Genomic DNA, 24903 nt, shown 5'->3' on the forward strand with positions numbered 1-24903 from the left:
TCAGGTAGTGTAATGTATCCAGTTTTATTCTTTTTGTTCAAGATTGCTTTGTCTTTTCAGGGTCCATTAAAAAAAAGTTTTTGTCTATTTCAATAATTCTGAACATTTCAACACATGTCCAGAATCTGATTACTTATCATCAACTCAAAAATGCTAATACCGTGACTTCTAGTGTGGATCTCTAGTCTTAACATATCTTCCTGCTTTCAAATATTAAATACTATGCTATATAGTACTTACAAACATACCCAAAGATGTCTTTATGGTTGACATTTTTGTTTTTATTATTTATTTTTTATAGTGCCTATGTTCTACTTTTTAAGTTTCTGGAAGTTGATTCAACACTATTTTGAAGTAGAGTCTGCTTCTACCTTAGCTATGCCAATCTTCTTCAGGCTCTGTTCCTGTGAACCCAATGATACCTATGCATATATTTTGCATACCTATTATGACATGCTAACCAGCAGAAGGGCAACATGGCATCAATCTGAAATTTGAATCATTTTTTGCCAGTAACTTGCAATATAACTTTGAGATGAGTTTCTCCATAAAATAGGGGTGGTGGTAATAGAACCTATTTCATAGGATAATTGGGGTATTAAATGAGATTCAATAAGTAAAAATTTAGCAAACTGTCTTCACATAATAAATATTCAATAAGTTATCTATTATTATTATTATTAGTCACTTCCTGCTCAGTCTTTAATATTTCTCATTGCCTACAAAATTAAGTAACTTATATTCTAATAAAACTTCATTTTGCTCATCCAAACTTCTCTCTAGTTTCTTTGTAACATAAAATAACAGCTTCAACTATGCTCTTCCTACCTTTATGCCCTAATTTCTTATCTTTTCTCTCAGCTTTCTTGCCTGAAAACTGAAGTCTTTCACGGCTGTCTTCTGTCCAAACCAGTCTAATTGCTCCCCTACCCAACTCTGTTTTTTCAAAAATCATGCTTCCTTTATCTGTTATCAATTCTCAAGTTATATTGCTTTGTAATTTGTTTACATGCCTGATGCCTAATTTAAGAGTATACTTCTGGGCTGGGTGCAGTGGTTCATGCCTGTAATCCCAGAACTCTAGGAGGTTGAGGTGGGTGGATCACTAGAGCTCAGGAGTTCAAGACCAGTTTGGGCAACATGGCAAAACCCCATTTTTAATAAAAATACAAAAAATTAGCCAGATGTGGTGGTGTGCATCAGTAGTCCTAGCTACTCAGGAGACAGATGGGAGGGTCACCTGAGTCTGGGAAGTTGAGGCTGCAGTGAGCTTCGTTCATGCCACTGTACTGCAGCCTGGGTGATGGTAAAGAGACCCTGTCTCAAAAAGAAAAGAGAAGAAGAAGAAGAAGAAGAAGAAAAAAAAAAACACCAACAACAGTATACTTCTCAAGGGCAGGGATTGTTTTAAAAAAAATTCATAAAGGCCAGGTGCAGTGGCTCACACCTGTAATCCCAGCACTTTGGGAGGCTGAGGTGGGTGGATCATGAGGTCAAGAGATCAAGACCATCCTGGCCAACATGGTAAAACCCCGTCTCTACTAAAAATACAAAAATTAGCTGGGCGTGGTGGCGTGTGCCTGTAGTCCCAGCTATTTGGGAGGCTGAGGCAGGAGAATTGCTTGAACCCAGAAGGCGGAGGTTGCAGTGAGCCGAGATTCCACCACTGCATTCCAGCCTGGTGCCTGGCGACAGAGCAAGACTCTGTCTCAAAAAAAAAAAAAGAAAAAAAAAAAAAGTTCATAGATTTCATTTTTAGAACTTTTTAGGTTCACAGCAAAATTGAGCAGAAATTACAAAGTTCATGTATTCCCATATACAACGCCTCCATTACTATCAACATTCTGCACCAAAATGATAATTGTTTTAATTGATGAACCTACTAGACACATCATTATCACCCAAAGTTTATGGTTTACATAGGTTCATATTTGGTTTGTACATCCTTTGAGTTGGACAAATATGTAATGATATATATCCACCATTATATTATTAAATAGAATAGTTTTACTGCCCTGAAAATCCTCAATGCTTAACCTATTCACCCCTACCCTCCTCCTCCCGACCCAGTCTCTGGACAGAGATTCTTCCTAGTTAATCGTTAGAACGTAACATAATATTTGACTCATAGTTGCCCCAAATAAGAGTTTAACATGTGTGGTTTTTAGATGAATGAAAGAAGGAAGGGATAGATTGGAGAGTATCAGAGCATCTTGCTGACTAATGTTTTGTGTGTTTCAATATTGACTCATACTTTTCTAATCTACTCGGAAGACCACCCCAACCTCTTCTGTGATTCCAATTTAAATCCCACCTTTCCATTAAATCTTAGAAGATGCTCTGGACACTTTTAAGACTTATTTTATGAGTCATCCAAGTAATTCTATGTGTCACACTTGAATTTTTGTTTTATGAGCCTGTGTAGGATTCCTTAGTGAGACTAAATTATATTTTTATATAGTAGGTAGAGTTTTATGATAATGCATCCCTTTGCATTTTATGAGGAAAAAATGCCTTGATAAATTCTTGTATTTCACTGGGGATTGTAGTCAGTGGTCAGGAACAGAAAAACTTCCTGGTCTATAAAAAATTCACAGTCTCAGTCTCTTTTGCGATCATTTCATCTAACTGTCTAGGAAAGAAAATTATTGGGAACTAATTAAAAACAACAAAGAAGTAAACTTTTTTTTGGGGGGGGTAGATTTGAGCTTGCAGCATTTTCATAAAAAGCTATTGAGGTGTGCCAAATTGTTGTCAAAATAAAATAACTTTTATATGTGCAAGCAGAAGTCATTTATAGAATAATTTTCATTCTTTCACAAGTATTTTAAACATTCTAAAATGGTATCTTTGATGTTATTTTGCTTTAATACAAATTTAAGAAGAAAATATTACACATGTTGTTGATTTTCAAGTCATGTTTTCTTTATTCCCTCCCTCCTAATACTGAACTTAAGAGAAGATTAATTTAGATTTTGAAATTTCATTCATTTAGTTTTGACCACGTAGAATGCTATACTTATCTATCTTGTATTTATCTACATTATAAAACCATTTTGCACAAATTTCGGTTTTTCATCAAGCTTCATTCACCAGGATGCTTTTCTATAGTTTATGGAATTTCTAGGAAAGGTTATTTGAGGAGTCTTGAATTTGGAATTTATGCATCAAGGAGATATGAAATTCCTACTTTAATAAAGATTAATACTCACTTAAGAGATTATTGGGAAAGCTTTAGCCCAACCACATAAAAAGAAACAAAGTATTTAATTAACATTATCTTTAAAATATACCACCGAATATATTCCTCATTATGATCTTGTAATTGGTAACAGTTTTAAAAGTTGAAATCTCAATTTATGTTCAGAAAAGTAATTTCAAGTCTTAAAAGGTAAACTGAGTGATTAGGTTCATGGTAGTTCTATTTTTATTTGCAGATAATACCTCTGAGATAGCAATTACTACTCCAGGAACTAGTAACCATAGAAACAGCTCAACAGGCCCAACACCTGACTGCTCACCTCCATCCCCTGATACTGCCCTCAAAAATATTGTAAAAGTCATTCGACCCCAGGTAAGTGCCCAGAATGACATCATTTTCCCTATAATGTGTTTTTATTTTGAATCAGTGCATGTACATCACTTATATTGCAATGCCTGAGCTATTTTATGTGGTGTGTCAGTGGATTTCTAAATTAAAATAAGGGACTGAGAAGAGGATGTTTGCTTTCTTCGAAGTTGGTGATAAACACTGAAATCTGTATTCATTTTTGAAAAAATGAATTGCGCCTATTACATTAAGTAGTAAGTGAGACTTAGAAAAATAGCCATTTCACATCATTTTTCTCTCACAAATTTTAATAATTATGCACCAATTATCGGGCTGTTACATACTTTCTGTTGTTTCCTGCTCCTTTTGCCTTTATTCCTCTGGACAATGCTGCATGATTTGTGATTATTTCTCTGTCCTCCAACTCCAGTGATTTTTATATTTCTCTAACTTCTCTATCTTTATGGTTTCAACTAATGTTGTCTGCATTTAATATTGTTCCTTGTTTTCCTCCAGTGTTCACAGTCCTCTAGCTAGTCTTCTTTATTCTTTGTTCTTTTTTCCATCCCTGTCACTTTCCTATATGGATTTCTGTCTTTCCTCCTTTCTCTTTCAGTTGGATTTTCCAGTAGGCGGTTTGCAGGCAAGCTTTAGAAATATCATTGGGACAAGCTGTTCTGTGATATTTCATTGAAAATAGCACTTATAAAGCTGTTTGCATTATATTTTTGCCAACAGATGGACTCAGAACATGAAATTGGTGGTGCTCTCAACCTGGCTCATTCTGAATGGGCCTCATAAAATCCAAGACAGGGGGACTTTGGATTCAATCAATGCCATTCATCATCTACTTAGATATAGAGTATGAATAAATCCTGTAGCCAAATTGTAGGACCGATGTGACTTTTAAGACTATTTAGGTCTAAATGAGCAATAGTTGTTTAAAATTTTTACTTCTTTAACATAAGCTATTTTAGAACATTTTTATTACAATCTTCGTCCTCATTAATAAAATGACACTTAGATTCTGAATATCCACTGCAGCTTATAGAACACCTTCATATAAATTGTTTCCTATATCCTTCATCAATTCAAGCGCAATTTGTGTTTCAGTGTTATAGATAAAGTTATTGGCACTCCAAAGAGGCTACATTGTCCAACTGATTTTGAGTTTCTTTTTCTAACTTCAGTATATTTGCCTCTTCCAGTCCTACTCAGAGGTTAGAAAAATCCTCATGAGGTTGTATAATTTGACACATCTTTAGAATTAGGTTGTATAATTCCATCTTCATATGGAATATGAAGGTTGAGGGGCATTTAGGCACAGGTAACATTTGACACAGTGACCCAGTATGTGGAGGAGAAAAATGTTTTCAAAAATTTCTTCTGCTAGGCACAATGGCATGCACTTGTAATCCTAGCTACTGAGGAGGCTGAGGCAGAGAATCACTTGAGTGTAGGAGTTCTAGACCAGCCTGGATAACATAGTGTCACCTTCATCTCATTTAAAAAAAAAAAAAAAGTCCTCTTTTTCAAGGAAATTTTATCGGGTCTATTTGTTTCAAGATAAACCTCACTAAACCCAGCTTTAGATGCTTTCTCTCATGTTTGTTGACACTGGTTCTCTCATATGAAGGTAAACTCTGGGGTTATTGTGTTTCTAGTAGATTTCTAGCATTTTAAAGCTATTTAGATAATATATTGACCCATATATGTTAATAAAATTCATTACTAAATATATCTGTTTTTATACCAATGTAAATTCTCTAATGTAAATGCACTTGATCATTCAATGAAAGAAAAACAGTTTCTTTTTATAGATCTACAATTTGAATAACTGAGGCATTATTTTATAAATCCTTCTCTACATATTTTAATTGAGTGTAGGTTAGCTTGGTAAACTTTGAAGAAATCTAAAGGTAGAATTAAAGCCGGAAATTCCATCTTGACCCTATTCCTCGGTGCTGTCAGTACTTAAATATTTATCTTAGTAATGGACTCCACCTTTCTTAAATGTTATAACATTGCTTTAAGGAGAAAAACAAAGAAGTGAGAAAGTTAAGTAATTCAGGATGATGGTATTTAAATTAGAACCAATACAGACTGTATTTATGTAATAAAACAATAACAGCTATATATATCTTTGTTTTCTTTATATATAATTGCAAAAAAATATAAAACCTCAATTAGGCTACTGTTTCTTCCACTCTGGAGACATTGGTGCATGACTTATTTCTCCATTTGTGTTAGAGGAGGCTCCTCATTCATTGTAGAAAGGAATGAGGCTCCTCATTCATTGTCGAAAGGAAGGAGTAGAATATTCACATGGAAATGGAGGGTATTCAGATAGGACCTGAGGTTTCAGGGAAGGGTTTGGAGACTAGAGGATGTGCATGGAGGATGGATGGATGGATAGAAGAGGAGACTCCTGCTGTGTTCTAACAAATCACAGGTGTGTCAGGGATGGAAAATGGTCAAGAGCTACTGTTCCAAAGAAAAGATAATTATTGGTGAGTTTATATAAAAGCGTATATTTTAATCACACATTTAATCTGGCTTTCTATCTGGATATGCAAAAAGTGTGAAGTTAGATTGACTTATGGGTATTCAAGACCTTTTTTAAAATTAATTTTTTAAAAATTAATAATATGAAATGATAATTTTACTTTTAAAACTGGTGTTGAACTTTGAAAATAAAAATATGAATGTGACCCTTATTTGTGAATTTACACCTCTTTGTCTGACCATTAGCTGATGTGTTCAGTCTTTTAGTGTGGAAAGAATGATATTGAATAAGTGAGGTAAAGGCAGAAATTTCATCTCATTCACTGAAAATAGATACTGCTTATGTGGAGCAAATTCAGTTCCTTTGCCTTTGCCTCTTGTATACCTTTATCTAGTTTATTTTCTTGTAACTCTATCTGTGAATGGAGAGTATCCATTGTAACCAAGGAGTCCGTGCTTTCAATATGAGATAGGGCTGATAACACATTGCATGTGTTTCTGCTTAGAGTGTTAATTACGTGGAAGCTGCAGGCTTTTCAGTGCTTTGTTGAGTTTGTTTTTATTCGGTATATGTAAAATTAACTAAGTCACAGCTGTTAGTTCTGCATCCTGTTTTTGATCTTTTTCACCTTTGTTTCTTTCATGTCTTAAAATTCTCTAGATTGTGAAACCATCTATTTTATATTTTATTTTATTTTATTTTATTTTATTTTATTATTTATTTATTTTTGAGAAGGAGTTTCGCTCTTGTTACCCAGGCTGGAGTGCAATGGCGCGATCTTGGCTCACCGCAACCTCCGCCTCCTGGGTTCAAGCAATTCTCCTGCCTCAGCCTCCTGAGTAGCTGGGATTACAGGCACATGCCACCACGCCCAGCTAATTTTTTGTATTTTTTAGTAGAGACGGGGTTGACCAGGATGGTCTCGATCTCTTGACCTCGTGATCCACCTGCCTCGGCCTCCCAAAGTGCTGGGATTACAGGCTTGAGCCACCGCACCCGGCCCCAAAACCATCTATTTTAAATTCAGACTGACTGAAATAGTTATATGTTAACTGTTTTCTCTTTCTCTCCAATATATTAGCCCACAAGGCTGAAATTTTCTACTTACTTATACTTAAATACATGAAAATCTTTGAAATACAATATTAGGTAGGTCTGTTGACATTCCAATTTTTTTTTTTAACTAAATAGTTGTATGTTACTTGCGTTGGCTTTGTTATTTAAATATTTCTTGGTAAAGCATCTTGTTTTTCATAATTGAAGAATCAAATACACAGATCTTAAGTATATAGTTTGATGAACCTTAATTATTTACATAGGTATAACACCACTCAAAACAATATATAGAGCATTGCCATCTCCCCAGGAAGTTTCCTCATGCCCTTTTCTAGTTAGTTACCCTCCTTCCTGCCTCAGAGGCAAGAATGTTTGGATTTTTAGCCTTACATATTAGAGTTGGCTATTCTTGGAGTTTATATAAATGGAATCCTACAGTGAGTATGTTTTCTGTGTGTGTATCACTGTTTGGGTTTCTTTTGCTCAGCATAGTGGTTTTGAAATTAATCCATGTTGTTTCTTTCCTGATGAGTGGTTTCCCATTGGATTAATATATTACAATTTGTTCATTAATTCTCCTGCTGATTGATACTTGTGTTGTTTCCTGTTGTTTACCATTATGAGTGAACATGCTATGAATACAATATGTAAGTCTTTTCACATAGATAAATAAGAGTGGCATTGTTGGGTCATAGGGTAGATGAATAGCTAACTTGATAAAAAACTTCCCAACAGCTTTCCAAAAAAGTTGTTCCATTTTATAGTCACCAATAGCAATGTGTGAGAATTTTCATTTCTCCACATTCTTGCCTTTTAAACTTTTTTATTTTAGCCATTCCTCTGGGTGTGAAATGATTTCTCATTATGGTTTTAATTTGCATTTTTTCTGGTGACTAATGATGATGAGTACCTTTTTCTGTAGTTATTGGCAATTCTCATATCTTCTTTTGTGAAGTATCTGCTCACCTCTTTTTTTATGGGCTTGTTCAACTTTCTAATTGTCTATTTGTAGTAATTTTTTTAGTTATATTTTAAATTCTGGGGTACATGTGCAGAATGTGCAGGTTTGTTACATAGGTATACATATTTGTAGTAATTTTTTTTATAAATTCTTCTGTAACCCCACAAGATATTGGTTCTTTGTCAGATGTATGTGCTATAAATATTTTCCCCCACTCTGATTTGCCTATACATTTTCTCAAGTGCCTTTGGTGAGCAGAATATTTTAAATTTTGTGTCATATTTGTCATTTTATTCTTTTATGGTTAGTGTTTTTGTGACTTGTCCCAGAGAAGTTTTCTTGTTCTGGTTTTTATACCAAGGTTGATAATCCATCTCAGATTGTTTTGTGTATGGTGTGAGGTAGGGGTCAAGATTTAATTTTTGCTACATGGAAAAAAATGTTATTCATTGAGTTGAGTTAATAATTTAGTATTATTTATTGCTTTCACATCTTGTTGGCATATAGAAATGCAATTGAGTTTTATATTACCATTTAATTTTAAAAGCTATAGTAGTTTTTGCTTTTTAAAAATATAATTTTCATAGGGTTCTTTTGTGTCATCTTAGGATAATGATAGTTTTACTTTTTTTCTAATATTTATGCCTTTTATTTATTTTTCTTATTTCTGTGACTATAATAATATGATGCAATGAAGTGGTAAAACCAAGAATTATTGCCTTGTTCCCTATCTTTGGGACAAGTAGCCAATGTTTCCAGATTAACTATAGTGTAGGCTATTAGTTTATTGCATGTGCCCTTGGTTCTGTTGATAAGGCAGATTACATTGTTTTACTTTCCATGTTAATATAAATAATGCTTGGCTATAATGTTTTATACATTTTATATAGTTTTGGGTGCAAGAGACACTTTGGATAAAGCATTACCAGTAGATAGATGAATTAGATCTAAGGGAGCCAAAGATGACTAATGACTTGAGCATGGTTGGCTGTGATTTTGGAATGATAGTAATAAAGATAGGAAAGACTTGAACAGATGTTTATTTTAATGAGGGAGAAGATGACATGATAAATTTGGTTTTGTAGACTTATTGAACATGACACATAATATATAAATTGGAAATATTGGTATGGGGTTCTGGAGAGAGGTGAGGGTTAAGGTAAAAATTTTATTCTAATTCATAGAATTTGATGGTGAAAAGAGATAGTACCAAAGACAGAATGCTAAGAAATGTTTACACTAAAGGAGGATAATTATATTTTTTGAGTGCCTAATATGATTTAATGTTCATGGTTTTTTTTGGAATGAATATTATCTTCATTTTATAGGTGAGGAAGTTGAGAACCAGGAACTTAAGTAATTTCTTCACATATACTTTAGATAAAAGCCTTTAGCAAAGAGAGAGAGAGAGAGAGAGAGAGAGAGAGAGAGAGAGAGAGAGAGAGAATCATTGAGAAAAATAAAATAAGAAAGACAAATGTGACTGTGGATATAAAGAAAAAAACATTTTAAGGGATTAGTCAACATTGTCAAAACTTCCAGGGAGGTAGAGAAGAGAGATCAAAATGTCACATTTTTGGCATTTTGAGGGGAGAGACCTTCAAGAATGAAGTTTCCTTTAGGTGAAGAAGGTGGAAGCTTAAGATGAAAAGAATTGAAGAGTAGAAAAAGATATACAGATTATAGACTAATCTTTTGAATAGTTTGATGATAAAGGAAAGAAGGCAGTATGACAGCATGTTAAAGGATGAGCAGAGGTGGGGAAACAGTTTCTGGTTGCAGAGAATGAAAAAGAGGAGGCTAAAAGTTGACTGAAGAGACATGAGTGATGGATACTGAATTGTTAAATATTTTATTAGGAGGTGTGTATAAATCTAATTAGTTCCAAAGTTCAAACAACTAACGTTAACCTTTGACAGAACACTGGATTATTGGTCTGTGCTCTTGGTGGTGGTTTTAGCTAGATAGGTTCTTATACTTCTTTTCCTGTTTCATGATACACATCTAATCTAAAATAGAAGAGGGCTCTTGAGAAGTGACCCATGGTGGAGACAGAAGAAGAGGTGATTTTGGCATAATACCAGAGATAATTCATCCAAATAGGCTTAATATTGAACAGAGATTTTTAGCATAATGAGCATAAGCATATATTCTAAGAAGAAGTAAATCTGGAAATTTTGAAATTCTGTGCTGTGGTCTGAATATTTGTGTTTCCCCCAAATTTGTATGCTGGATTAAAATCACCAATGTGATAGTATTAAAAAGTGGGGCCTTTAGGAGAGGATTAGGTCAGATGGCAGAGCTCTCATGAAAGGGATTAGTTCACTTACAAAAGAGGCCCATGGGAGCTTGTTCACCCTTGCAACACATGAGGACACAGCAAGAAGTCAGCAATCTATAGCCTGAAAGAGGATCTTCACCAGAACCCAACCAAGCTGGTAACCTGATCTTGGACTTCTCAGCCTCCAGAACTGTGACAGATCCCATAACTTTATGGTATTTATTAATAGCAGCTGGAACATATAAAACCCATTGGCTTTATATGCTCCTAATACCATCCAAACCTTACCACTTACTCAAAATCTCACCCTAAGTGGAATTTAACATAATGAAATAACATCAGGTTGCCTTCTTTTGCAGCTAAGGAGGGACCATAGGAAAAAGAAGCAAAAAAGCTGTACAGGTAAAGAATATAAAGAGAAAGGTCAAAGGCCCAGAGCTCTCAAGACACTAAAGGAGATACTGGAGGGAAGATGAGTCATTTCTGAACACCTACTCATAATTAACTTTGTTTAGATCAGGTGCCTACTCAAACTGAAAGAAAGAAATATTTTGAATATTCTTCTAGACCTGTGTGTGATTAATGAGCTAACAATAAAGCAGTTTAATAATAAGCCATAGCACTTCTCCCTGCCATTATTAAGAGTTTAGAACTGGGGTTACATAAAATTCTTGCCAAATCGAGAATAACATTTTTCTGGGCACTGTGGGGTTATAGAATACATATGCTAAATTTTAAAATTAGAAATGAGAGTGGGTATGTAAAAAACAGAGGCATATAACTTGGAAAGAGTACAGAATATTGTATTGGATTGCAGCAAAAAATAGATAAGGAATAAAAAGAACTTCAAAGAGATAATCTTTAAAAATATTTTTATTATTGAGTATTGAGCAATTTATTCCAGTGATTGAGTATGTGTTTCATTTGTTTCTCATTAAAATTTTATCAGGCGGGTATATTTTTCCTTACTGATTGGGCCCGAGGCTTAGAGAGATTGAATAGTGTTCTCAGGGTTACACAGCCACTGACTTACTGGAAGATCTCTGATTTCCTAAACTCCAGTAGTTTTTCCATTAATGCTAATTAGCTCATTAGGTAGAAAATAATCGAGGTAGAATATTGATATTCTAGGAGGGTGAAGCTTCAAGAGAGAAAAATAGTTTTGAAAAAGGAGGCAGATGGAAGCATAGACGGCCAAAGTACGTAGCCTGAAGGAAGGAGCCAAATAAGACTCTATTCAGTAATTTCCAGACTTGCACAAAAGCTAGTGAGAAGAGAAAGCTAAAAACAGAAAGACAGTCCTAATAGAAAATAATATTAGGTAAAACAAAGAGCAACTTGGAAAGAAAAAAATGAGAAAGACGTCAACAGGACTTAACAGTCAATGTAGACAAATATGAATTGTCGAAATAGTCCTTGACAAATATGAATTCCCTGGGAAGCTCTTAAAAAAAATGCCTGAGTTCCACCCCTGACCAATTAAATCAGTCTGTCTGAGGGAAAGTATTTTTAAGCTGGTATTCTTGCATAGTCTGGGAGGGTCTACTCAGTTTCTGAAATCGTATGCAAAATTTTGCTTGTAGGTGCCTTTTTAAAAGGAATTTAATTCCAATCTTTCTTCTGTCACATGCACTCTGTATTGCCCTACTCACCCTCAATTTTTCAGCAAAGTGAGAATGGTATTTGCCTTGCCTACTTCTCAGGGGTGTAGTCAGACTCAAACCAGATAAAATTTGCCATGGTGCTGTGTAAATTGTAAAGCCCTGTAGTGGCCCAACTTGTTATAATGGTGATTAAATCATGTTTGCTTACAATTCAAATAAGACCTTTGAGAAGTAATGTTCTCTCTATCTCATCCACAAGTAACTCTGATGAGGGCAACTGTAGCTTTTAGAAAATGTATTTGGGAAACTTTTAAAGTTCACTAAATCACTGGAATCTATTTAAGACGATGTTGGCTACATACAGTGTGATACTCACTGTCAATCATCTTATTCTTTAGATGCCTCTGCTTAAGTGAACTACAGGAAGTATACACTCCTGGAATTTGGGATATGGTACAAGTCAGTGAGGATAAATGGTACAGTACAGGGTCAGGCTGACCTACTGCAGGGGAAGGAAAAGCCAGAATCCAGAAAACGACCACTATAAACTGTATCTTCCATTGATGATTAAAATCACCATCAGTCCATATAGTGGTCATGCCAATTATATGCCAGTGGAATATTATTCATCCTCATTTCTATTCATGTGATGAAATTCCAGGTGAGTTTGTTCTACAGAAATATGGAAAATTGGCCGGGCGTGGTGGCTCATGCCTGTAATCCAAGCACTTTGGAGGCCAAGGCAGGTGGATCACCTGAGGTCAGGAGTTCAAGACCAGCCTGACCAACATGGTGAAACCCCATCTTTAAAAAAAAAGAAAGAAAGAAATATGGAAAATTATTTGTTATTTGTCACTTTCTACATGTAAAATTTTTCATCTTTTTTCCTAAACATGAAATGGAATTCTTTATATTTTGGGCCCACATTGTTATTAATAGCAAGACTGTATTAATATTGTGTTTTCTTTTCGTTATTCAGGGTTTTTTCTTCCACGTGCATAAAATTCTCAGTGGGTGTCATTGTTTGGCTTGGCTCTTTCCCCTAGAGCATGTCTAGACAGTCTGAGTAAGAATGCATAGATGCACATGTACCCTTGACACCTAAAATAAGAATAGAAGGTAAACAAAAGGAAATTGAGTTTAGATAACTTGAAGTTTTGGAAGAGATGCAAATGAATCATTATAAAGATGAAGAAATGTTGATTAAATAGACATTTAATATAAAGTATTTTCAAGTCGCATGAGTGGCTAAGAATAGGTGTGTACTATGAGAATAATGAAAATAAATGTGATTATTAAAATTATAATAAAAAAATAAAAATATGTTCAAGGATGTTCATTTTACAGATATTTATTGGAAACCTTAATGCCTATTAGTAAAGATAACTTATTAAATAAACCATAGTATATTCATCAAAAATAAAACACAGCCCTTGTAGATATATATGTATTGGTCTGTAAAGCTAGTTAAATTTATTGTTTAATTAAAAAAAGGAATGCATTGATAGAAAAAATTCCTGGGAAAAATTTCCTTGCAAAATAAAATGATCAGAAAGTAGAGTTGGCATTATTGATTTAAATATCTTAAATGGCAGACTAGAATTTGAAATATAGTTTTATCCTTCCCTTTAGGTCACTTGTTATTGACTGCACGGAGTAAAGTTAAAAGTCTCCAATTACATCTTCCTCTAAATTCAACTTAATCTCTTTGACTATACAATGAATAGTATACCTACTATATGAATCTGAACCTGATCCTTCCAAATCCCTAATCTTGCCTGTTCTAAAATTCTGAAATTTAGCTGTGAGGGTACCACAGAGGACATCATTACTTTATTTATTTATTCATTCTTTTATTCAATAAACATGGTTGAGTGCCTACCATAGACTGGGCATCTTAATTGGTGATCTGAATATGAAAATGACTAAAATATGGATTCTATTCTCAAAGAACTTTTAACCAACCAAAGGAGACTATGCTCTAAATAGATAACTTTCGGATTTTCACTGTTGAAGTTCATTGATCCAATGTGCCAGGGATCATCCTCAGACCTCTTATCAGTCCACAGTCACTCCCTGTGTGTTCTCCTCCAGTTCCAGAGCTGGTTTCTCTGAAATTTATATCCCCAGGCCTTCCTATTTCCCTGAACTCCGGGCTCATATCCTGCAAGCTACTCTAAATATCAATGGGATGTCTTAAACTTAACCTATATAGCACTACAGTTTGCATTTCAGTTAATAGCAACTCAGGATTAAAAACTTGACCCCATCCTTGATTTCTTTCTTTCTCTCACACCTCAACATCCATTCCATCAATAAATCCTCTTGGCCAGTAGTTCTCAATGTATGGTTCACGACCCCTTAGCGGGCTTCAAAACCCTTTCAAAAGATCTGTGAAGTCAAAATTATTTTCATAATAATACAAAGACATTTTGCCTTGTTCTGCTTTTATTTGTACATGAGTTATAAATGGAGTTTTCTAGAAGCTATATGGTAAGTGATGACATCATACCTCTGATGGCTAAGGGAATGTGTACTTGTGTATTCTTATGTTTAAAGAACTTTTCGTTTTAGTTTTTACATAAATATTAGAAGATATGACCCTCATGAACAAAAAATCTTTAGTGTTATTAATTTTTAAGGGTATAATGTGATCTTGAGACCAAAAAGTTCAAAAATCAGTCCTCTAACTTTTAGAAAATATATCTTGAATCTTAGCATCTGTCCTCTGTCACTGTCATATGAACTACTAATATCTCTCACCTAGATCTTTGAAAAAGCTACATATCTTGTTCCTGGCATTGATTGTTGTGCTCTTGTCCTTTTGTAACTTGGCCATTATAAATCAGATTACGTTATTCACCTGCTTAACCTTCCAATGTCTTCCCATCTCACTGAAAGTAAAGGTGCATGACATCCAAAATAATCTAACTCTCTGTAACCTCTTAACCCATCTCCTGCCATTCTCCACCTTGTTTAATGTATACTAGCCATGTCATCTTCCCAGCATTACCTTAGATCAGCCAAACAGCTCCTGCCTTAGGTTCTTTGTACTTATCGTTGAATTGTCTGCACCACCTTTCTCCCAGAGACTTAACACTGCTAATTATCATTCTTCCTTCAGGTCATTATTCAAATACTACCTTATGATAGATGCCCTTTTTGACTATTGAATATAAAGTAGCTACCACTTTATTCCCTGTCTCTGTTATGCTATTTTCTTTTATAACAATTTTCACTCCTGAATTAACATTGTGTTGATTTGTTCGGTGTCTTTCTTTCCACCTGGAATGGATATTCCATGAGAATAAGAACTTCTTTCCTTTATGTCTTCCTACCTTCCTTCCTTCCATCTCCCTTTTTCCTCCCTTTAGTTTTTATAAAGTGCTCAATTTCAGCACTTAGAATAGTATGTGGGTCACAATTGGCTGTCAGTAAGTATCACTTGAATTAGTTAAGCATAGTTGAGGAAAGGGCAGTGAAGACCATTCCAGAGAGGGAATGCTCAAATTGACCTTTATGTTTGAATAGGTGTTAGATAAGTGAAGTCTTAGTTCATTTTGTGTCACCATAATGAAACACCTGAGGTTGCATGTTCCCTTAGTTCATTTTGTTACTGTAAAATGAACTAAGAAAAGGGGCTTATTTAACTCACACTTCTGCAGGCTGGGAAGTACAAGAAGTGTCGTGTTAGCATCTGCCCAGCTGCTGGTGATGTATCACAAGATGGCAGAAAGTCAAAGGGAAAGTGAATACATGTGAAGAGGCAAAACTTCAGTGGTGTCTGGCTTTATAACAACCACCTCTTGTGGGAATTAATCTATGCCCATGAGAACTAATCCTATCTTGGCAAACTGGGAACTATCAGTATTGCTAGAACAGAACCAAGTCATTTATGAGGGATCTGTCTCATGACCCAAACACCCGCTCCTAGGCCCCAATTGCCAACACTGCCACATTGGGAATCAAATTTCAATCTGAATTTTGGTGGGGACAAACTAAGCCATATCTACACCATAGCATGCAGTTATATAGTCCAGGGAGAAGGATAGGACCACTTTCCTCTGAATCAGAATGTCATAATATCTATGGGTTACTCATTCAATAAGTGATGTTCTTGTATAAACAGTTTCCATGGTCAAATATACTGGGGAAATACAGTCCTCACTGTATTTCCTCACTGAATGTTTTTTCTGAGCCTTCTTCTGCTATTACCTCTGTAAACCTATTAATATATTTCACAACTAGTGATGCACAAAACTTAATTTAGAAAACATGATCTAGGGCATTTCGTAGGTCTCTTTATAGCTGACCCTAACAATTCCATTCTGGTTTGATTTTCCATTCATCTTGCACAAATTCACACAGTTGAGAAAGGGAGCACCCAAGCTCAGCAATAAATATGTTGTTTATTTATGATGTTACAGAGTGGTATCTACACATTGTCTACTTTAATCCTTTAGGAAGCCATATAAGATAGATAAGACTATTATGATTTCTGTTTTATCTATGAGGAAAGGAAAAATAGGTATCTTTAGATTATGTCATGTTGAAGAACAAGTCAAATAAATGGTGCTAAAAGACTGAAATGGAAAAACAAATAATTAGAAGGACCTATATTTTCTCCTTTAAAACAGTGTTATTTTAGCATCATCCTATTTTACATTAATTGAATTCAATTCAATAAGTGAGTATTAAGCACTGTATTAGACACTATGAGGAATAAACACAATTTTGTAATTGTTTTGAGTTTAGGAAATGAATTAGCCACAACGCTTTCTTTCTCTCCCAGATTAAGAACCATATGAGATATAGGATCCAGGAGTTAGAAAAATTGAAATCAATGTCATACTTTTTTTATTATCATGACAACTGATTGGACAATGTGATTCTAGATAGGTAACTGAATATGCTTGCTGTAACTTCATTCTTGGATTAGACACATATTCTAACCCAGTCACTGGTACAGCTAGCCAATGTACAAGGTTATTTTACCACAGAAGGTCAGAGAATGTATTTATTATGCTGACATGCTGGCTCTGAAGAGGAGAAAGCTGGAAGAGGCAATAATAAGCATGCTTTGTTCCTTCCTTAGTGTCGTTTTACAGCTCAGTAACTCTCATTATTTAGGGGATAAAGTAATAAAAAGTGGAAGAATAGGCCACCGATGTTACTCTAATAGTATTCCCTTCATGTTTCCTTGTGGAAACATGAGGCCAAAGAATAGAAGTTCATCCTAACATTAAGCCAATAACATGTATTTCATTTGGTCAAGTAACGTAACAATTTTCCAAACACTTTTGGAAGATAAGACTTTAAAAGTGTTTGGAAGATTCAAGCAACAATGTTTCAAATAGTTTTGGAAGGTAAGATTCACTGCACTTACTTGCCAGACATCAAAATCTTTATCTTTCTCCAAAAATCTGCTCTTCCTTCCTTATATCTATTAATTGTACCACCTAGATTCCTCCCTCACCTTCTCTTTCTATGTCTAATTAGCCACCAAAGCATGTCACTTCTGTTTCCTATCTTTACAAGCTTTTCTCTTCTCCTACTCCCACTGCACCTGTCTTAATTCCTTTGTCTTGATTACTGAAATAGCTCCCATCATGGCTTCCTTGATGTCATTCTCATCTACTTCTATTTTTTTCTTCTACATTTATCCCAGAGTGATCGTCATGAATTTTAAAATTATCATTATTTTATGGTTTGAAATAATCACAAAATTGCAGAAAAGTTGGAAACACAATACAAAGATTTTTTTTTCCTGGAACTCTTTGTGAGTAAGTTGCTGACCTAATTACTCATTATCATTGGTGTGTTATTTCTTACAAACAAAGATATTTATCTATAACCAGAATACAAACATCAAAATCAGATAATGAATTATGATATATTACTACCCTTTAACCTTAAGAATCCATTCAAATTTCACCAATTGTCCTAGTAATATGTTTTATGGTAAAAAGTATCTAGTTTAGAATCATACATTGCATCTTGTTTTCATTCCTATTTAATCTCCTTTGATCTAGAAAAATTCTTCAGTCTTTTCTTGACTTTTAAAACGATCACATATTTGAGGATAACAGGTCAGCTATTTTGTGGAATGCTCCTCAATTTGGGTTGTCTGATATCTCTTCATAATTAGATTCAGGGTATGCATTTTTCTCAGAAAGATCCAGAGGTTACTCTGTTTTTCTTACTTCATCCCATCAGCTGGTGCATGATTTTGATTTCTCATAATGATCTTTCAAATGATGTTCACCTTAATCACTTGATTAAGGTGGTTTCTTTCAGGCTTCTCCACTGTAGAGTTACTCTTTCTCTTTGTTTGTTTCTTGTTTTCTTCTGAAACGTGTATATATTTGTGGTGAGGTACTATGTCAATATGCCATTCCTTACAAAACATTCAGTTTACTCATGTATTTGTTTATACTTGCAGAGACCCATGTTTCCTATTTTACTGAGTTAGTTATACTCCATTATTATTATTATTATTATTATTATTATTGGTTTTGATACTTGAATTATTTGGAGTTTTGCCAAAGGGAGTCCTCCTGTGTCCTTTTGACTTATTTCCGTCATTCTTTGAGCATTTCTTACTTTCTGGAGAATCAGGATTTCTAGGCTTATCTCATATGTACTTTTCCAGTCCGAGATGTGGAATCAGCCATTTCTCTAAGAAGCTTTCCTTCCTTTTAGTATAAAATGGTAGTTTGATGCCAAGATTTAGGCACTAAGTATATTAATTGCTACTGGGATGTCACTGTTCACAGGTTTTCTCAGTGGGCAGGGCTAGAGAATATTTGTATATAAACATAATATGTACATATATGTATGCATGTGGGTCTGGATATGTATACACAGATATACACATGCACATGAACATCTATATTTCTGTGTCCATCCATCTCTACATATTTTGAAAGCCAGGAGTTCACAGAAGTAATGTGATTTCAATCTAAACAGCACAGAATTCATATTTATATTTGTAGTTCTATTCTCTGACAGTCAGAAACCTAGCTTCCTTTATTCATAATGTATTCTGTTATTTTATCAGGTCCTGACTCTCATTTAGGGTCATCTCCAAATGTGGACACTGGCCTTACCCCTCTCGGGCTCTGATACCACATGCCAGTAAAGCTCCACATGGACACCTCCTGCTCAGGGCATGGCACACACGCATCCAGGCATGAAGGGTCAGGGGTGTATGGTTTGACCCCTCATGCCTGGTTGGCCCCTAATGGATGCCCTTCTCATCTTTACAGTGCTTTGACTTCATCCTGGCTGCCCTCCACATGTGGACACCCTCTTCACACTGCCAGTATGAGGATACCCTGCAAGGATACCCTATTCACCCAATGCCAGACTTCTTCCCTTGTGTAGAGAGTTATCTTATTATACTGTTATTGACTTTTATAACATCGTTTAGGGTTTACTACCTTCATAACAACTTCTAAACTTCTTAATAAGGCATAAAAGTCCATTAATGTTCTCACACTGGGCTCCTGTTTATCACCAGCACTGCCAACATTCAATCATACCAAACTCCTGCAATATTCCAAAGGAAACTTCTTGTACCTTTTCTGATACAGTTTAGAATGCTTTTCCCTCTTTTTCTCTACCTGGTTAACTTCCATTCTTTCTTTTAGATAGGATTCAAGCACCAGCTAGCATAACCCTTTCTCACCCCATCTTCAGCGAGATGCCCTTATTCATTCATCCGTTGTACTCATATTTGCTAAATGTGCTCTATATACCAGACTTCATGGTAGGTACAGGTAATAACAGTGAACAAGGCAAAAGAGGTCACTGTCCTCAAGGAGCTTCTATTCCAGAGGAGGTAGATATTCAATGATCAAGTGAACAATGAGTAAAGAACATGACTTCAGATTGTGATCAGGGCTGTGAATTAACTACACAGAGTCAAACAGTATTTGGAGGAGGAGTCACTACTTGGAATTGGAGAATGCCTCTCTGAAGAGGTGGTATTCAAGCTGGAACATAAATGAGGAGAAACTAGCCATGTAAAGAGTCAGGAAAAGGATGTTCCAGGCAGGGAAGTGAAATAGCAATACAAAGACCCGGAAGAAGACATGAACTTGAGCAGAGGAACAGACAGTAGGCATGCGTGACTGGAGCTCAGTGTGAGGGGAAAGTGCTATGAGTTGAAACCAGAGAAGACAGAGAGCCAATGAGGTCATGGTGAGAATTGTAGGTTTTACTCCAAGTACAATTAGAAGCTATTGAAGGGTGTTAAGCAAGAATGTGATATGATTTGATCTACATTTTTAAAAGATCACTCTGGCTAGAGAATACCTTATGGAGAGGAAAGTAAGGGAAACAATTAGGAGGTTTTGTAGCTGTCCAGGAGAGCATGTATAGTTACTTGGATTGGTGGGTAAACAGGAGTACAGGGAAATGAATGGTTTTGGGACATGTTTTCAAAGTAGAATGAATAATATTTACCATAGAGTTGAATTTAGGAGATACAATTATGAATCAAACATGTACAGATTTGTGGCTTGCGTCACTGTGAAAAATCATGATGTTATTTACTGAAATGGTGACATCGAGGCAAAATTCAGTGCTTTTCACTGTGTTTGTTTTGATGTTGCTAGAATTGGGGAGCAAGGGTCAAGTGTCTGTTTGGTTTATGTAAGTTTGGGATACCCTTTAGATGCCATGTAGATAGTTAGATGTAAGGGTCTCTAGCCCTTCTGCTATGCTCTCTTAGAATTATGTATGTACTTTCACATAATTTTATGTGTATATTGTAACAGTCTATTTATGCATCAAAGAAGATGGAAACATTTTATGGAAAGTGTATTAATTATATTACTATTTTAAAAAGCAGAAATTGCAAATAATCTCTTATTACCCTGTGAAATTTCTCTTCTTAGATTCTTGGTTTAGCAAAGAACTTGACAATAAATATTTGATAAATGGACACAGGAATAACTGATATAATTTAAAATAAATTCTTATAACAGTTGTATGAGATAGTAAGTCTTAAATGCTAAATCGAATTGAGTCAAGTGCCAAATCATATTACTATTTTAATTAAGATAATTTTTCTTAAAAATATTTTCTGAATATCAGAAAGACATTCCAAAAGTGTTTTACATCTTCTTTGATTTCTACAAAAAAAAATACAACAGATACCAACACAAACAGATATCTACATAATAATTGTAATTATATATTAAATAATAAATTAAGAGGGTCATTAAGTTAGTCAAAATATGTGAGGGAAAAGTCTATTTCAAAGAAGTTAAATTATATAAACAGACATTAGGCAATGCACTGTAATGAAATATTGACAGTGATTAATAACAACTCTGAGATAATATTTTCTTATCTTCTCATCCTTACACTTCTCTTTCTTCCTTCTGTCACAACAGTTACAAATGATTAGCTCAGCAGTCATTTCTCTATTAAATAACAAAACGTATGAAAAGATAGAGACACAGACTGTCAATATTTCAAAATTAATTTTACAGACACTAGTTTTCACTTAACACACAATTTGTGAAAGTAATACCAAAGGAAAAGACAAATAGTCTTGACTACATAGAAATTAAGTTGCTCTGTATCAAAAAACTTAATTAAAACAAAAGACAAGTAACTAATGCGATAGAAGTAATACAAATAAGCAGTCAAACTGTTAAAATTTTAATATACAAAGAGCTCTTGCAAGACCACAAAAAAGACTAACACATCCATGAAGGAAAATGGACAAAGAACATAAATGGACAATGTAGGAAAGAAACAGATGAATATTTAATAAGTAAAAGAAAAAAATCATTAACAGTGTTGAATATCAAGGAAATGCAAAATAAAATTAAAACATAACCTAAGAAGCAGTTAAAACTTTCTTAAAATGAAAACGTGTCCTGTGTTTAGCAAATACATGGTAAAGTCATAGTGATGTAGGCATAGACTGATAGTCTCATAGACCAATGGTGGAAATGTTTCTATACATTTTCTTGGTAATGTGAATCAAGAGTCTTGAAAAACATATGTCTTTTAGTCTAGTAAATTTTCATCTGTACCAATAAAATGCCCAGAAAGAGGAAAAAGTTCTGTAAAAGAATTCACTTTAGTACTATTTATAACAGAAAAGAATTAGAATAAAAATTTTTGTTTGTATAGAAGGTAGAATATTACAAATATTAAATATTATTTGAAAGCTAATTTAATCATATGAATAATTGTTTACTATATGGTAACTATAAAAGTGTGAACTGTAAACTACAAAATAAAGATAACTGTGCACAGATTATTTGCAAATTTGTAATGTGTACACCTGTGTGTGTGCATGTGTGTGTATTGTTAAAAGAAAAACTTTAGCTGAATTAAATTAAAGGTGTTTATTTGAGCAATGAATGACTCATGAACCAGCAGGCCCCAGAATCAGATTCAGAGAGGGACTCCAGGGGTGCCTTGTGGTCAGAACAAATTTATAGACAAAAAAGGAAAATGATGTACAGAACAGAACTTAGAAGTGAGATACAGAAACAGATTGGTTACAGGTTGGCCTTTGCCTTATTTGAACACAGTTTGAACTCTCAGCAGTCTATGAGTGGTTGAAATATGGCTGCTGGGATTGACCAAGACTCAGTTATTGTTGCAGGCGCATACTCCTAAGTTAGGTTTTCAGTCTTGTCTGCCTATTAAATTAGTTTATGGTTCATCCATAAGGACTCAGATATAGAAGTATGAAGTTCTGCTGGACTGTTCACTTAATTTGGTGATTCTGCCATTTATTAGGAGGGCTGTCTTATGGTTTAACCCATTAATGCCTTCTTTCAGTTAGGTCTTACTTACAGTAAAATCTTGCAGAAGGGTAAGAAGATGAATACTTATCAATCCTTTACTAATTTAGGCCTTATTCTAGTCTTTCATGTACATTATCTCAGTTAATCCAGATAATAATTCTATGGGGAAGCTTATATAATTCTCATTTTATAAATGCAAATATTAAACTGTAAATACTGTCATTAGGATCTGAATCCAATTCTACTTTCCTGCAAATCCTATTTTGTCTCCCAAATATGTGTTAATAAGTTTAACCCATAGGAATTAGTTAGAAACATAAAGTTACTTTGTAATTGAGGATACCAGTGAATTAAGTGTTTGCTCAATGTTTTCACTGATATGAAGATGAAGAAAGGAATTTTAGAATTAGAGACTGTTTCAGAACTTAATGATTTTGTTTCCTTGAGAAAATCCAAATGAAATTTATGTATAAATCATAATTATTATTTTGAAATTTATTACTGAGTTTATGTATTTTTAACACTTCTTAATATACTTGTATCTCTTTATATAAATCTTTTGAATATTCCTTTGCCAGGGATGGGTTAGGAAAAAAAGAAAAACTTTATTAATAGGCATTTTTATAACTGTTTAAGAAAAATATGCAACAGAAAAGGAGTTGAACTTGTTAGATAAAATTAATTTTAATACTTATCTTCACTTTAAAACTTACTGCCATCATATTATGACAAAATTCTCATGACCCTGATTATAGTTTACTCCAAGGGAAGTTCTATATGCTTATTCTTACAGAATAAGTCTAAAGAAAAATGCCTATTAATAAAGATTTTCTTTTTTTCCTGACCCATCCCTGGCAAAGGAATATTCAAAAGATTTATATGAAGGGATATAATGAAACAATCTTGCATGTTCTCACATGTACCCCAAAACCTAAAATGCAATTAAAAAAAAAACTTCACATCTTCTTAAAGTTAGTCACAGAAGTAGTTATATTGTCACATCTTTCTGGTTTAAACCTTAACTTTATTCTACCCACTAATGTATTTATTACTTTGTGATAACCCTCATGGTAATTGCTTTTACAGATATTCTATGGGAAATATTCTTTTAAATTATCATATTCCTACTTATAAAAAAATTCTGTTATTTTTATTGTATAGAGAGACATTTTGGGTAATTATAGCAAAAAGACAGAATGATGTAATGGAAAGTATATTCATGGCTTTTAAGTGTTGAGAGAGCTGGATTCTAAAGCTGTCCAAGAGTTACTGACTATCCTTTGATACTCAGTTTCCCTGACTGCCCATCTGTGGAGGTTTTGTAGGATTTGGTGAAAAAAGGTAGGATACCTGAAGCAGAATGTATTTCATGGGCACTATTATTATAATAGTAAATAAATGACTTAAGAATTAGAAAGCAGGCTGTGTGCTGGCTCATGCCTAAAATCCCAGCACCTTGGGAGGTCAAGACAGGAGCATGAGATGAGGCTGGGAGTTTGAGACCAGCCTGGCCACATAGCCAGATCATGTTTCTACAAAGAATTTTTTAAAAATTTAGTTGGGCATGATGACGTGTACCTGTATTCCTAACTACTCAGGGGGCTAAGATGGGAGGATCCCTTGAGCCCAGTCACATCTTTGACAAAGAATAGTATGTAGAATTTACAAAGAACTCTCAAAACTCAGTAGTTTAAAAATAATTCAATTAGGAAATGGGCAAAAGATATGAAGAGATGTTTTACTGCAGAAGATATATAGGTGGTAGCAAATAAGCACAAGAAAAGATATTCAGCATCATTAACCATGAGGGAGATGCAAAGTAGAACCACAATGAGATATCACTACACACCTATCAGAATGGCTAAAATAAAAAATAGTGACAACACTAAATGCTGGCAAGATACAGAAAAGCTCATACATTGCTTGTGGAAATGTAAAATTGTACAGCAATTTTGGAAAACAGTTTGGCAGTTTCTTAAAACATTAAACATTGAACTGCCATACCACCCAGCATTTGTACTTCTGGGAATTTATCCCAGATAAATGAAAACATGTTCACTGAAAATTCTGTACACAAATATTTATAGCAGCATTATTCGTAACAGCTGAAAACTGGAAACAACCCAGATGTCCTTCAATGGGTGAATGGTTAAACATCCATGTC

General features: G+C 34.4%; 1 protein-coding gene across 18 annotated transcripts in view; it reads left to right on the forward strand.

The window, feature by feature from the left end:
• The window catches only part of ANKS1B (ankyrin repeat and sterile alpha motif domain containing 1B), a 1271383-nt gene that overhangs the window by 532554 nt on the left and 713926 nt on the right, over nucleotides 1-24903 (forward strand). For all 18 annotated transcript variants that reach the window (XM_039471669.2, XM_074402369.1, XM_074402368.1 and 15 more), the window contains one exon: nucleotides 3438-3574. In XM_039471669.2, coding sequence (XP_039327603.2) covers nucleotides 3438-3574 — 137 coding nt within the window. The remainder of the gene's footprint in view (nucleotides 1-3437; nucleotides 3575-24903) is intronic.

Source organism: Saimiri boliviensis, chromosome 7, assembly GCF_048565385.1.
Source record: "Saimiri boliviensis isolate mSaiBol1 chromosome 7, mSaiBol1.pri, whole genome shotgun sequence".
NCBI classification, from domain to species: Eukaryota; Metazoa; Chordata; class Mammalia; order Primates; family Cebidae; genus Saimiri; species Saimiri boliviensis.